The 14,135-nt window shown below is 45.4% G+C and overlaps 1 protein-coding gene across 3 annotated transcripts; it reads right to left on the bottom strand.

Annotated features, from left to right (window-relative positions):
* Positions 1-733: 733 nt before the first annotated feature.
* On the bottom strand, positions 734-9,564 carry wdr48a (WD repeat domain 48a). Of its 3 annotated transcripts, none has more exons than XM_083675379.1 (19): positions 9,493-9,564; positions 8,415-8,555; positions 8,030-8,108; positions 7,683-7,765; positions 7,349-7,478; positions 7,024-7,112; positions 6,731-6,832; positions 6,114-6,338; positions 5,949-6,023; positions 5,564-5,666; positions 5,136-5,233; positions 4,888-4,995; positions 4,538-4,634; positions 4,214-4,306; positions 3,928-4,033; positions 3,645-3,732; positions 3,439-3,515; positions 3,138-3,327; positions 734-2,961 (listed from the first exon to the last, which is right to left on the bottom strand). In XM_083675379.1, the coding sequence occupies exons 1-19, from the start codon at positions 9,538-9,540 to the stop codon at positions 2,866-2,868; spliced, it is 2,028 nt and encodes a 675-aa protein (XP_083531505.1). In that variant the 5' UTR covers positions 9,541-9,564; the 3' UTR covers positions 734-2,865. The 3 variants fall into 3 exon arrangements, with proteins under 3 accessions (XP_083531505.1, XP_083531503.1, XP_083531504.1); XM_083675377.1 differs by having other exon boundaries at positions 8,030-8,105; positions 9,493-9,541; XM_083675378.1 differs by lacking the exon at positions 9,493-9,564 and adding an exon at positions 8,956-9,089.
* Between the last annotated feature and the right edge of the window lie 4,571 nt (positions 9,565-14,135).

Here is a 14,135-nt window from a genome sequence, read left to right as displayed (position 1 = left end):
AGACTCTCTCCTTCTCTCTCTCTTTCTCCCTCTGTGTGTGTGTGTGTGTGTGTGTGTGTGTGTGTGTGTGTGTGTGTGTGTGTGTGTGTGTGTGTGTGTGTGTGTGTGTGTGTGTGTGTGTGTGTGTGTGTGTGTGTGTGTGTGAGAGCGAGAGAAAGAGATACGCTGTAAACCTGTGTGATATTGAAATTTAGACAATGGACGAAGGGTGTGTGATATCAAAGCTACCCTAGAATAGACCATTTTCAGATGTGATGGAAATGTGATCTTCTCTCCCCCCAGTCTTTTGTGTGGAGACAAAATGCAGTGGTTTTTACCCACTCCCTCGACCAGAGAGCTGGGCTCTATCAGGCTCATTGATGACTCAAGAAACGTGTTACACTATAGTCCCATGGCCAATGTCCCACTGGGGTCTGAGTGTGCATTCATCAAACCCCACATTCCTGTTCACCAAAACTGAACCCACGAGACAATCACCTCTGGAGTGCAGGCCTATGACTGAATATACTAGCACAACAATTACTCAATAATCTGCATTGAACACACAGTTCCAAGTGAGCATAAGAATGGGTGCTGATATCTTACTTTGTGTGAACAGTCTTATGTCATATGCTCAAATCATTCAACAACCACACAGACTTTCATTAGGATTTTAATTTTTGGACTAAAACCAAATAAATTCTTTATTATAATACATTTGCTATAACACTGTGCAATTCACATTGTTGATGTGTTCCGTTTTAGGTTGTACAGCACAGTCTTCATTTTGTTTGCATAAATAAAAAATATGAACTGAGCTTTGTGATTCCCTCTGGTTAACCCTTCACTTTCTAGAATCTCTCCCCCTGAATTCCACCACCACCTAGGCCCAAAAGGCCTAGACATGAGCCTTAAGACATGAGCGTAGATCTTAGGAGGGTTGGATAAATATGGCAAACATTCCACCTGGCTTATCCGAAGGCAAGGCGGAGCCATTCCCATAATTGCCTATCCAATCATCTCAAACCTACACAGGGGTCCGGGTGGCAGCGGCTAGGATCAAACTTTTCTCAATGTATAATGTACAGTAGGTAGGCTGATGTTTAGCAGCACAGTCATTGGTAAGACCAATAACAACATTTTAGCTTTGCTCTCATATACAGCAGCCTATAACATCCTGATCACTGGGTGAAATCCTTAAGTTGTACCCGTTGCTTCTTGACACGCTCATGTCTTTTCACATGAGAAAGCACCCTTTTTGAACACAACGTAGGTAGATCTGCTAAAAATGGAAATAAAAACATCCTGATAATCAGGAGTACAACTTGTGCCAAGTCGCCTACAAAATAATTACAGTCTATTTACAAAAACAAAAAAAAGGATAGCATCAGTAATTTAATAACAGCATTAGCTAAAGAGATACAGTTGGGAGATCATGTGTCCGTTTGGTGAGAGGATCGTCACCCATCCTACTACCTACATCATCCAGTTACTGAGGGGTACATGCATACAATAGAGGCATCCCGTCCTTACGTTACTTTGTATCACTGATTGTTTAGACTGGTCACATGACTACCCACTAATCCTTAGTCAACCTCTGGAATCTGCATGATGAGATGAACGCTGAATCCCCAAATAAAGCCAGACTCCTACACGCCAGACACTCCTACAGATTAAAGGAGGAATGGATAGGAATAAGTATTGGAGCTGAGACGATAAACCAAAAATAACGGACAAGCCTACCACTTACCGAAGATCCTGTCGTTGTCGGTGATTACTGTACACAGCGTTGCTGCACGCATAAAACCATCGGCCTACGGCACGCAAAGCTTTCATCTATGCCGTTTCGTTTCAACCAAAACTACACCAGCCAACCACAGCTGTTTCCTGCGCTTTATTGAACCTGTTGGCAGTTCTCCTAAGTGATGCTGCGATTACAGAAAGTAACCATGCACTTAAAAAAAAAAATCGAGAAACATGGATTCATTTATCGTGATATGGACAAAAACAAAACAAAAAACATATCACCCAAATTTAATAAGCACAATTTCTCCATCGTGGCTTCTTTGGAACTTTTGCTATATTGCACTCACCGTTCCAATCCTTGCGGATCTCCAGGAGAGGCCAGGGGATAGGAGTAAGGGAATGATTTGGGATTCAGCAGAGTGGTGATCATAGGTTGGAAACAAGCACGTTCCCGGGAATGTATGGGTGTAAAGGAATACAAAGGTGTGCGGTCTGTCACGCCCTCTCCTAAGAGAGGCATGTTAACACATCTTACTTCCAGAAAGGAAAAAAAGAAACAAGGAGGCAAATGGAAAAAAAGAAAAACCTAAATGGCAAAACCTTTAAAATGCCCTTGAGATGCCCTCAGTCCATTCACTGTACACAGCACAATACCTCTCCTCCTTTACTCATCCATCACTCCTCTTTCTTTCTTTCTTTCTTTCTTTCTTTCTTTCTTTCTTTCTTTCTTTCTTTCTTTCTTTCTTTCTTTCTTTCTTTCTTTCTTTCTTTCTTTCTTTCTTCCTTCCTTCCTTCCTTCCTTCCTTCCTTCCTTCCTTCCTTCCTTCCCTCCCTCCCTCCCTCCCTGTGACCTCTTGCCTCTATTGCGTACATGACTGATTGGAGAACAGTGACTGTGTGTGTGTGAAGCTCCGGTTACAGGTCAGGCGGATGCTTCTGAAGGGTTATAAGGTGTCGTGAGTTCTTATGAGGGAGTCGTAGAGTTCTGGTTTTGTGGCAGGACTCACACCGCACTACTCGTGAGCTGGGTGGGATGAGTTTTGAACCGTCCTGGGTGGTGCCAGAAGAGAAAGAGGAGGAAAAGGTGGTGGAGGAAGAGGAGGGCAGCAAGCTGCAGATGAGCCTTCTACCCCACCGCCCTCACGTAGACTTCTGGCGGTAGTGGAGTGTGAGGTCTCCTCCGCTCTTCCAGATGAAATGCTTGACTGTCCTCAGGTCCATGTTGGGGTCCAACACCTAGAGAGAGGATTGTGAGTGATGCTGGAAACCCCCTCGGCCTACAAATGGATTGAATTGGGGTCCAAGAAAAACCTCTGATGGAGGTGTGCAGTGATAGAACAAGAAGAAGAAGAGATAGGAGAAGGCTCTGGTAGGGGCTAGGGCTATCTACCTACCAATGGCTTCAGCCTTACCTGGTCCTGACAGAGCAGTTCGATCTTCTCCTCGGCAAGCACCGCCATGTCTTCTTCCTCCTTCTGCTCGCTGGCCTTCTCATTGGCCGAGGCGCCCGTCTGAGATTCGTTGTCCAGGTTGATGATCTTCTCGTACACGTGCTCCATCACCTTCCTCACCTGCAGCATGTCGCTGGCAGACAGACGGTCCCTACAGAAACCACCACACTATAATATCAGCCGGGTTCCCCTACGGAAACCATAACACCGTACCGCGGTGGAAATGCATCGTATGAGATCGTTTCAAAAAGCTCGAGCTTACTTCTTTAACGTTTTTGCTCCCGATGAGGAGTGAGGCTGGAGGTAGAACGGGATTTTGTTGAATTTGGGCATGTTCTTCTGGAAGCAGAGAACAGAAAAGGGGAGGGGGGGGGGCGTAGAGGAAGCCATGACAACTACATCTAGTACATTCCCATGACAAAACAGTGATCGACTTGAAGTGTTCGCAGGGAAAGGACGAGAGCTTACGTCTACGGTGATGTCGATGACCCACTGAGGGACCGTCTCATTCAGCAACATGGACTCCGTCTCTCCGCCCGAGTCTCGACACAACAACCTGAAGGCACAGACACAGGCAGGAACACACACACACCTGAGACTCCTACAGATGGAATATCTTGAATTGTTTAAACGATACAACAAGTCATAAAGAACACCTGCTTAAACTGTCGGGTGGACAAAATCTTCATTCCATCGTTTCTAAATCAATGAGACAAGCTGTGAGACAAGTAGGCAGGAGTGTGTACGGTACCTGAACAGGGTCCTCCCTCCTACCTCGCCAAAGATGACGGGAGTGTGTGGGGGCACCTGGAAGTAACCGTTTCCTTTCTGTATCCTGCTCTCATGCTCCCCGTTCACTGGTAACACACACACACACACACACACACACACACACGATACCGAATATAGATGACCCGATAGCAGTATCATTAGATGTATATCAGAGCGATCTCTGTGTGTGTGTGTAGGCGGATGTGGTAGCTCCAGGGCAGAATTGATGCTTCCCCCTTCGTGTGTGTGTGCGTGTGCGTGCTGACCGTGGTTCATCTCTGTCTCCTCATCCATGGGGTTGATGTGTGTCCGGGGCCAGTACTCTAGTAAAGCCTGCAGCAGCAGTCCACCCAGGTTCACTAGCAGAGAGGAAGCAGCAACAACAACAACACAGCACAGATCAGCACCACCTTGTATCTGCCACATACGTCCATGTTATGTTGCTATAGCATACACAAACGCATCATTGAACAATTCATACCTCCAATACACATAATACACAGTATTACACAGTAAGTATCAAGGTGAACTGAGTATCATGTCATACACTGATAATCAACTCCAGTATTTCTTTTTTTTCTTTCACTCACGCTTGGGGTCGGATCCGTCTGGGCTAGAGAAGCCTGCGTCCTTTGCCGACACCCACGCGGCAAAGCAGTCACTCTCGTCCAGAGTGATGGTCAACATCTACCACAAAACAAGTCACGTTGACGTTGCAGGCTAGACACTAGGATAAGAGCATTGAGAACAAAGAACAAAAGAAAAACTCCCACACAAATGCTCCTTTTACCCCCTTTTAGGGTGACGATGTGGATCTCCGTTTGTAAAAAGTGGTCAAAGAAGGATTAAAATAAGACAGGCTTTTTGTCTTCAACATGTGGAATAACAAGACAACATTGGTAGTCTTGTTGTAATCCGACAGGGGCTTTTCGCTTCTTACCCCAGTCTTGAGATCCACAGAGAACCAGTTCGGCACGTAAACCATCTTGAACCTCTTCTTAATCTCCTCATCAAATTCCGTCTTTCCAAGGTCTTCCACCTTACATGCCTGAAGGGGGTGGGGGGGGGGGGGCAGGGGGAGAGAGGAGGGGAAAGATGGGGACTCAGGAGTGCTATTCAATCAAACACTGGTCAACAACAGAAACTGCCGATGCACAAGCAACAAAGAGGAGAGAAAGTGGTGAATACCTTGAGAACATCCCAGTATGCAACATTGTTGTTGGTGTCTTTGGTCAGTATGTGTCTCTTGTCATTCAGAATGTGGCACTGAATGATGCTAGCTCCACCTACAGGACAATCACACACACAACACTCACTGTGAGACTTGCTTTAGTTCAAATGAAACAGACACTATGTAATCTATCTCCTGCTAATACCTGTACCTTCTGGAGTACTATGTCGTGTAATTGAGGTTTTTTGCAGGCGTTGAATAGACAAATGGCAGCATAATAAATACCCTTCAAGAAGACACATGCTCAAGGACTCTGTGGTAGCTTACCTCTAATGACCTGCCCTAGTGAGTGAGTGAGTGAGAGTGTGTGTGTGTGTGTGTGTGTGTGTGTGTGTGTGTGTGTGTGTGTGTGTGTGTGTGTGTGTGTGTGTGTATTTGTGTTCACCTTTGATGACCTGTTCCGGCTGTGTGCAGAGGGGAGTCAGGGGAGTGGTGCAGTCGTTGTCGTAATCACCAGATGCTCTGAAGTTGTGAATGCCCTTCAAAGACTGCCGTACATCAGCACAGGGAATAAAACAGCAGTCAACACCAATAACAACTATACAGACGTATGGGTTATCTTAGAGAAGACAAGGAATTATCATGACCTATGATACAATATTATTTTTAAATGTTAAATTAAAAAAATGGAACTCATTTACTTGCAATTTCCATCATTTCAAGCAACTCTAAATTAAAGAAAACGCTAATTTATCCAGCCCTAATTTAGCCCTACTGTGGCTACTGTAGCCACCAGCGATGGGGGTAGGGGGTGGGGGGGCGTAGCTTACCCATTTGTTGACAGTGGACTTGGTGGTGGACACCCAGAGGGCCGTGGGGGGGTCGGCAGTCCGGTCCAGCTCCATCTGAACCACGGACGAAAACACACCGTCAATACGTTGATCATTTCAACCTGACCGCAACTACATTTCCCAGGGTGCCCCTCTGCCTCTCACCTTGAGGACAGGGGCCTTCTCCTCACAGATGAGGACCCTGATGTCAGGGTTGCGTAGGTCTGTACAGTAGATCTTTCTGTCCCTGCCGCCCGAGTACACGTGCGTGAAGGCCTCGTTCACCTGGAGCGCCCACACGCCTTCGTCGTGGACGCGGTAGGTGGCGATGCACCGCTGTTGCCCCAGCGACCACAGCCGGATGGTCCCGTCGGAGCTGCCGGAGAGACACTGGAGGGAGAAACAGCATGAAGAGCATTATTCTACCATGAAATACCATGTTATTACGCCATGACATACCATGTTATTATACCATGAAATACCATGTTATTATTATACCATGAAATACCATGTTATGATACCATGTTATTCTACCATGAAATACTATGTTATTACATCATGGCTTACCATGTTATGATACCATGAAATACCATGTTATTATAGCATGAAATACCATGTTATTACAGCATGAAATACCATGTCAAAGGAGAGGAGGTGCCTTACTTGCAATGTTTCAACTGTTTAACTGCAATGCTAACATTTTCAGTCTAATGGTGGGTTAGGGTTAGAGTTAGTAAGGTATGTATGGAATTCCAAAACAGAGTTATACTTAGAGTTCTTACCTGGGTGCCATCGCGGTTCAGCAGCAGTGATTTCACGTTGTCCGTGTGTCCCTTCAGCTTCATCAATTTAGCACAGGTTCGAGGATCCCACACTCTCAGCACCTGCAATGCACTCACTGACTGAGCGATGTAGACTTTAAAACATCACAATAAGTTCATCTTTAACTGCCAAACTGACAATGTCATGTGACTTAATATTTTTGTAACAAAGTAGTAACGATCAGTGAAGCAAGATCTGTATTCTGTCGTCCTTTTGGACCCTGACACGGTGACTGTCTGCCCTTTGACCCTACCTTCTCTGTGGACCCTGACACGATGACTGTTCCCATCTGGTTCATGGACAGACTGTAGATAGAGTCTTTGTTCCCGCTCAGAGAGGATGCTGGGATAGGACAGGGACAGCAGAGTTAAGGAGTACAAAATGACACAATGACTGTATGACCTTTGACCCTACCTTTTTTTGTGGAGAGGACAAAGTCCTCAGACTGGTGTAAACTTACAATACAGCAGAGACACACAGACACACAAGGCAATTAGTCCCATGACTGTGTCAGGGAAACTAGACTAGCTGTCTAAAGTCAACGACTGAAGTTGAGTCGACTAAGACGTGTTACTCACTGGTGACAGTGTTATTGGAGGCAGTCAGTGCTGTCAGTGTGTTGACATCCCAGAGGAAGATCTGTCTGTCCAGCCCTGCTGACGCCACCAGCTCCTTGTCCTTGGCATAGGCTAGGGCTTTCACATAGTCCTACACACACACACACACACACACACACACACACACACACACACACACACACACACACACACACACACAGCGCTAGTTAGTCTGATGCACAAACACCACACAGCTAGTTAGTCTGCGAGAACAAGGTCCTGCACACACACAAGAATGTGAATATGAGTTAAAATGTTGGGGGGGTTAGGGTTGGGGGGGGGGGGGGGGAATTACCTTGTGTGTTCGTAGTGTGGACATACAGAAACCCTTATGAGCATTCCACACCTTCACTGTAGTATCTGAGGAAGCAGATATCACTGGAGAGAGAGAGAGAGAGAGAGAGAGAGAGAGAGAGAGAGAGAGAGAGAGAAGAGTTGCAGAACACATGATCAGAGGGACAGGGTACGTGGAATTTAACACTATCTGTGAATTGAGTTACTTTTCCATATATATATCTCATATGAATATCTAAAATTTTCCCACTGATGTTGTGTCCCATCTTGGGGGTGATGAAAATCAACAACACTCCTCTTCGGTGCCTGTTCAACCCCTGCAGATCTGGACTAACTCATCTTACTCACATGTCTTCCCATTGCAGCAGAGGACGATGTCATTGACCCAGTCTGTGTGGTGCTCCATAGATGCAATGTATGGGTCCTGCTGCAATATAGAGCATTAGTATTGCAATACCAGTGTTTGTATGGCTATATCGAGCCTACCAGTTGACCATTATCACCACATCAATGACCTTCACTCTCTACCACATCAGCATAGAAAACACCATAGTCTAGGGTATTTCAGAGTATCCTAAGATGTTGCATTCAGTGATTATTTGTATAGGCTAAAGCATACCAAAACAAGCCTACTGTATCAAGACCACAGTGTCATCTTGAGACAGAGGGGGGGGGGTCATGGTCATAAAGCGTCCTATCAGGGTTAAGTGCGTCATAGCGAGAGACAGTTTACCTTGTGCTGGTTCACGCTCCATATCCTGATGATGGAGTCTCTACCCGCAGTGAAAAGACGGTTCAGGGCCGGGTCAAGCTGGAGAGCATTTACCCCGTTACGGTTATACCTCTCCACCTCATCTCTGATCACATATGATACCTGCAGACACACAGAGGACCTGAATGAGAACACTACAGCAGCCAAATGAAGATGGATGGGCATGATTCGGGTGTAACCCCTTTGACATGTTATGTAGGAGTTGCCATTGTTGGCACTAATGCATCTCTGCTCAAGTGAATTGAGCTGTCAACAGCTGATCATGGTCAAGGAAATGGGCTCTAACGGATGATGATGACATTGTTATAACAGCATGTTCCGTCTGACAGTTACAATGTTGTCAGAGAGGCCTCTTTTTTTATCTGCCTGACCTCTGGTATCTGAGCGATACAGGCTACAGTCTGTCAATTTGTATGCAATTGTAAACGAGCTATAACTGTAAGAATGCTACGACTTGTGATTCGTGCTAGGATGATTGAACCCACTCCAACTGATTGCATACCAAGCTTGAAGCTAGCTAGCCTGACATTTCGCTCGCTAGACCGGACGTGATCTCTCCAGCTTTGCCATGCTAGTCGCGGGGGCGGGGAGGGGAGAGGAGAGGAGGGGGAACCCTCCACCTCACCGCAATGGTCCCGCTGACATGCACATCTCTTGACAGTTGAAGCTAATGCAGCAGGATCTCGGTCAAGCGAGCATGCTAGCTGCATCCTTCACAACCCTAATGGGCCTCACAATCAACGGAGTCTGCTAGCAGTAGGTAGCTAACCCGGCTAGCTCCATCACTAGTGCTACTGCTAGCGATACCAGGCAGAGCAGAGGCAGGCAGGCAGGCAAGCAGGCAGGCAGGCGGGGAGGGAGGGAGGGAGGAGGGACAAGCAGCTGCACTTGCCCGCCACACGTTGTAGGTTCAGTGACATCCATAGATCGCAAGGCTATATAGTCATGTCACCCCGGCTAAGTGTTGCAGATGGATGCACCTCTGAAACCCCCCCTCCCCACTCTGCATGCAGCAGAAGGACAAGATGAAAAGATGTACCTGGACTTTTCTCCGGCCAGCAGCATTCTGCCTGTGATGAGTCGCCATCTTACATGTTGACAGCTTTACGTCACTTCCATAAAGAGGGAAAACCGGACCCTTCCGGAGAGGAGGAACCCTGTCCGCCCACACAACTTATTATATGGACAACTTATTTATGGACATCGGGCATGCAGGGTTGAATAAATGACTAAATGAATCGATAAATGAATGAATACAAATAAAACATTTACATGTATGGCATTTAATGGACGCCTTTATCCAAAGCGACTTACAACAAATACATTTGTTTAAGTAAGTGAATCATCTATCCGTCAGTCATCAGAAGATAAAGTAATCAATGCTCGGACCAGGGGCCATAGGCAGTCACAATGGTATAAGGTAAAAGAATGGTAGAAGAATAAAATAAAATAAAATTATATGTATATATATATATACACACACACACACACACACACACACACACACACACACACACACACACACACACACACACACACACACAGTACGAGTCAAAAGTTTGGACACACCTTCTCATTCAATGGTTTTTCTATGAAAGAACACATATGGAATTATGTAATAAAAAAAAAAGTGTTAAACAAACCAGAATATGTTTTAGATTTTAGATTCTTCAAAGTAGCCACCTTTTGCTTTGATGACAGCTTTGCACACTCTTGGCATTCTCTCAATCAGCTTCATGAGGTCGTCGCCTGGAATGGTTTTCAATTAACAGGTGTGCCTTGTCAAGAGTTAATTTGTGGAATTTCTTACCTTCTTAATGTGTTTGAGACCATCAGTTGTGTTGTGCAGAGGTAGGGTTGGTACACAGTTCTATACAGTGAATAACCCTATTCGACTACTGTTCTAATCCATATTATGGCAAGGACCACTCAACTAAGTAAAGAGAAGCGACAGTCCATCATTACTTTAATGAAGGTCAGTCAATCCAGAAAATTTCAAGAACTTTGAATGTATCCTCAAGTGCAGTCGTGAAAACCATCAAACGCTATGATGAAACTGGCTCTCATGAGGACCGCCCCAGGAAAGGAAGACCAAGAGTTACCTCTGCTGCAGAGGATAAGTTCATTAGAGTTACCAGCCTCAGAAACCGCAAATTAACAGCACCTCAGATTAGAGCCCACATAAATGCTTCACAGAGTTCAAGTAGCAGACACATCTCAACATCAACTGTTCAGAGGAGACTGCGTGAATCAGGCCTTCATGGTCGAATTGCTGCAAAGAAGCCACTACTGAGGAAGAACAACAAGAAGAAGAGAATTGCTTGGGCCAAGAAACACAAGAAATGGACATTAGACCAGTGGAAATCTGTACTTTGGTCTGATGAGTCCAAATTTGAGATTTTTGGTTCCACCCGCCGTGTCTTTGTGAGACGCAGAAAAGGTGAGCGGATGGTTTCTACATCTTCCCATCGTGAAGCATGGAGGAGGAGGTGTGATGGTGCTTTGCTGGTGACACTGTTGGTGATTTATTCAAAATTCAAGGCACACTTAACCAGCATGGCTACCACAGCATTCTGCAGCGACATGCCATCCCATCTGGTTTGCACTTAGTGGGACCATCATTTGTTTTTCAACAGGACAATGACCCCAAACACACCTCCAGGCTATGTAAGGGCTATTTGACCAAGAAGGAGAGTGATGGAGTGCTGCGTCAGGTGACCTGGTTTGTTTAACACTTTTTTGTTTACTACATAATTCCATATGTGTTCCTTCATAATTTTGATGTCTTCAATATTAATCTACAATGTAGAAAATAATAAAAAATAAAGAAAAACCATTGAATGAGAAGGTGTGTCCACATTTTTGACTGGTATTGTGTGTGTGTGTGTGTGTATATATATATATATTATTATTAACAGGAGAGAAACTTGTAGTGGGGGTGAAGAGGTATTTAGGAGGGACAGTCTTCAATCTGCGTCGGAAGATTGGTAGTGACTCTGCAGTCATGACAGCAGTGGAAAGGAATATAATGACACTGTTATTACATGATGTCCACTTATAGAACAGATCTCATTGATTGTTTTGCTGATTGATTGTTTTTCTTTGCAACAATTATAGTGTTGGTAGTCTGCCTGTAAAGCAACTTACATTGCAGTGAGTGCATACATTTTTCAGTATATATGGTCCTAGCAGGAATCAAACCCCCAACCTCAGGGTTGTTAGTGCCATGCTCTACCAACTGAGCCACAGAGGACCATGAACAATGACAATGAATTTATCACAGGGTTAGGGGTATGTTTAGACAAAGACCATGTTTGGAGGCCGTTTGGAGACTGACCCATGACCCAGAAAAATGTTTATATGAGACCCAAGGCAGAATCAGAGGGGTTCAGATTACTTCTTGACAGCTGTTTTTTTGTGGTCGCCATGACATGAATATGGTGGTAGTCATGACTGCCTCTCTAGACTACACAGTCAAATGGCGATGATCTCCTTATCTTGTCAAACAGCCCAGATACAAACTCACCAATCAGCTGGTGCTTGTGGTCCTGGGGGCTCATCTGTCTTTTCTGGGAGGGTGGGGGAGGGGGGATTTGGCCAGTGGCCATAACCACCGAAGAGGCAGTGGGCCGGACCTGACCCACAACAAATGAAATGCCTTTCCTGGGCTGGACATGCTTGATTACCCATAGTCTGATGACTGTTCATGAAGTTAATTAATGATGACATTTCTGTGATAGATGGCTTTAGGTTGTGGAGATCTTGTGTTGGTGTTGACGGTCTCTGAGAGGGCTGGGGTGGCAGGCAGTAGCAATGAATAAGGCAAGATTTCAGGATACAAAAATACTTGAAGTCGCTCATGACCATAGTGTCAGTCAATATCAGATGGTCTTCTGAGAGAAAACAATATGAATTATTCAAGAGGACGTCATGTCCAGATTTAATGTAATATGGCCTATCAAGCAGCTGGCATGATTTGATGCTGTCTGGACTGTAAGGTGACTGTCACACTGGTTGAGTCCACGCTCAAATGCGAGCTTGCTGGCCCCCTGGTACGGAAACTCTGGGCTGAAGCTCCTCTGGTCTGCCAGAAGAGGGGGCTGTTGCACCAGATTTGGAATACATGTCTTCATTTGCGGGACCACAAGGCACAAGCACACACAACAAGATCGGCAGAACTTTGCATTATTGTAGGCAACAACAGATCCATATGTTTTGAACCAGCTATCAATTGCGAGAATGAAAAGAAACATTTAGTTTTATTCTCGAAAAATAATATATTATTTGTTCAGTGAGATCATTTTCCAAAAACAATGAGTGTCCATGGTAACACATAACCACATGACCATTATGATGAACAGGTGGTCTCATACATACTGTAAGATCAGCCAACTGATCCCATTCACGGGAAAACCGATATACCATACGTACTCTAGTCCCATTATATATGGATTAGATTGACTTAAACAGATAGCAGCATGTTGATACAGATAATCTAATAAAGCTCAGCAATAAACCCTCAATCCTATAGCCTATAGCCTAGCATATCTACATTACTGTCAACACTGTAGACAGACTCCATTGTCTGTGGCCGTAAGCAGTGCTGTGACTGCCAGGAAGGATTGCAGACTCATCATCAGGACTTTTCAATAATGCTGCTTCTTAATTATCTGCTCAGCAGACTTCAATCTTCATATGCTTGCGCATGTGTGTGGGTGTGTGTGTGTGTGTGTGTGTGTGTGTGTGTGTGTGTGTGTGTGTATATGTGTCTGTGTCTGACTGTGTCTGTGTCTCTGTGTGTGTTTTGACACAGAGCATACGTAAACAGCAGATGTGAGTTGAGCTGATACCGACGGAGGGGTTGAAGGTGTAGAAGGATGGAAGAGGGGAGTGGAAGGGTGGGTGGTAATGGGGATGGGAGGGGAGATGGGGAAGAGGAGGGGGTGGGGGTGGGGGGGGGGGGCAGCACCTGGCTGGACCCCTGGGGGAGTGATTGAGGTGAAAGGATCTGTGATTAAGACGAGCCTTTTCTCCTGGCTCTGCCTCTACACGACACTGCCCCGCCCCACTGCTCCAAACAACCGTGATATCCTTAATCCTGATAAAAGTGTTTCGAAACCACACAGGGACAATAAGTGGTTTACTAATGCTAGCCCCTAACTGTACACACTCACTTAACCGTTGAAATGAGTTCATGAATATTTATAGCTAGCCCATACAGCCAACTTGTTCTGCTTACTTGAATCTGAATATCCTTTTTAGGCCACTTTTGCCTTTTTCTTATCCTTAAACTAGACCTATCAGAAATAGAAACAATTAACTTTTTTTAAGTGCAGAGAAGTAGGCCGGATATGCCTGAGCTGAGCTCTCAAAGCCAGATCCATCAGTAGATGTAATGAATTTCAGACACCCTTTCTCTCTCTCTCTCACTCTCTCTCTCTCTCTCTCTCTCTCTCCCTCTCTCCCTCTCTCTCTCTCTGCCCCCCCCGCTTTCTTCCCTGACCCTCACGGTCTGTCTGCTTGTATTAGTATGAGTCCGCCACCCTGTAAGACGCAGCAGAAACACAGACATTTGAGGTCAGGCATCTGTGAGGACAGCACAACACGCTTGGAGGACCCATCGCATTAACGTAAGTGAGGAGAGGGAGAGTGGACACTCTGTCAGAGGGGGTTCCCATGTTG

Source organism: Argentina silus, assembly GCF_951799395.1.
Source record: "Argentina silus genome assembly, chromosome: 1".
Classification (NCBI taxonomy): domain Eukaryota; kingdom Metazoa; phylum Chordata; class Actinopteri; order Argentiniformes; family Argentinidae; genus Argentina; species Argentina silus.
This window is presented reverse-complemented; position numbering and strand designations above follow the sequence as displayed.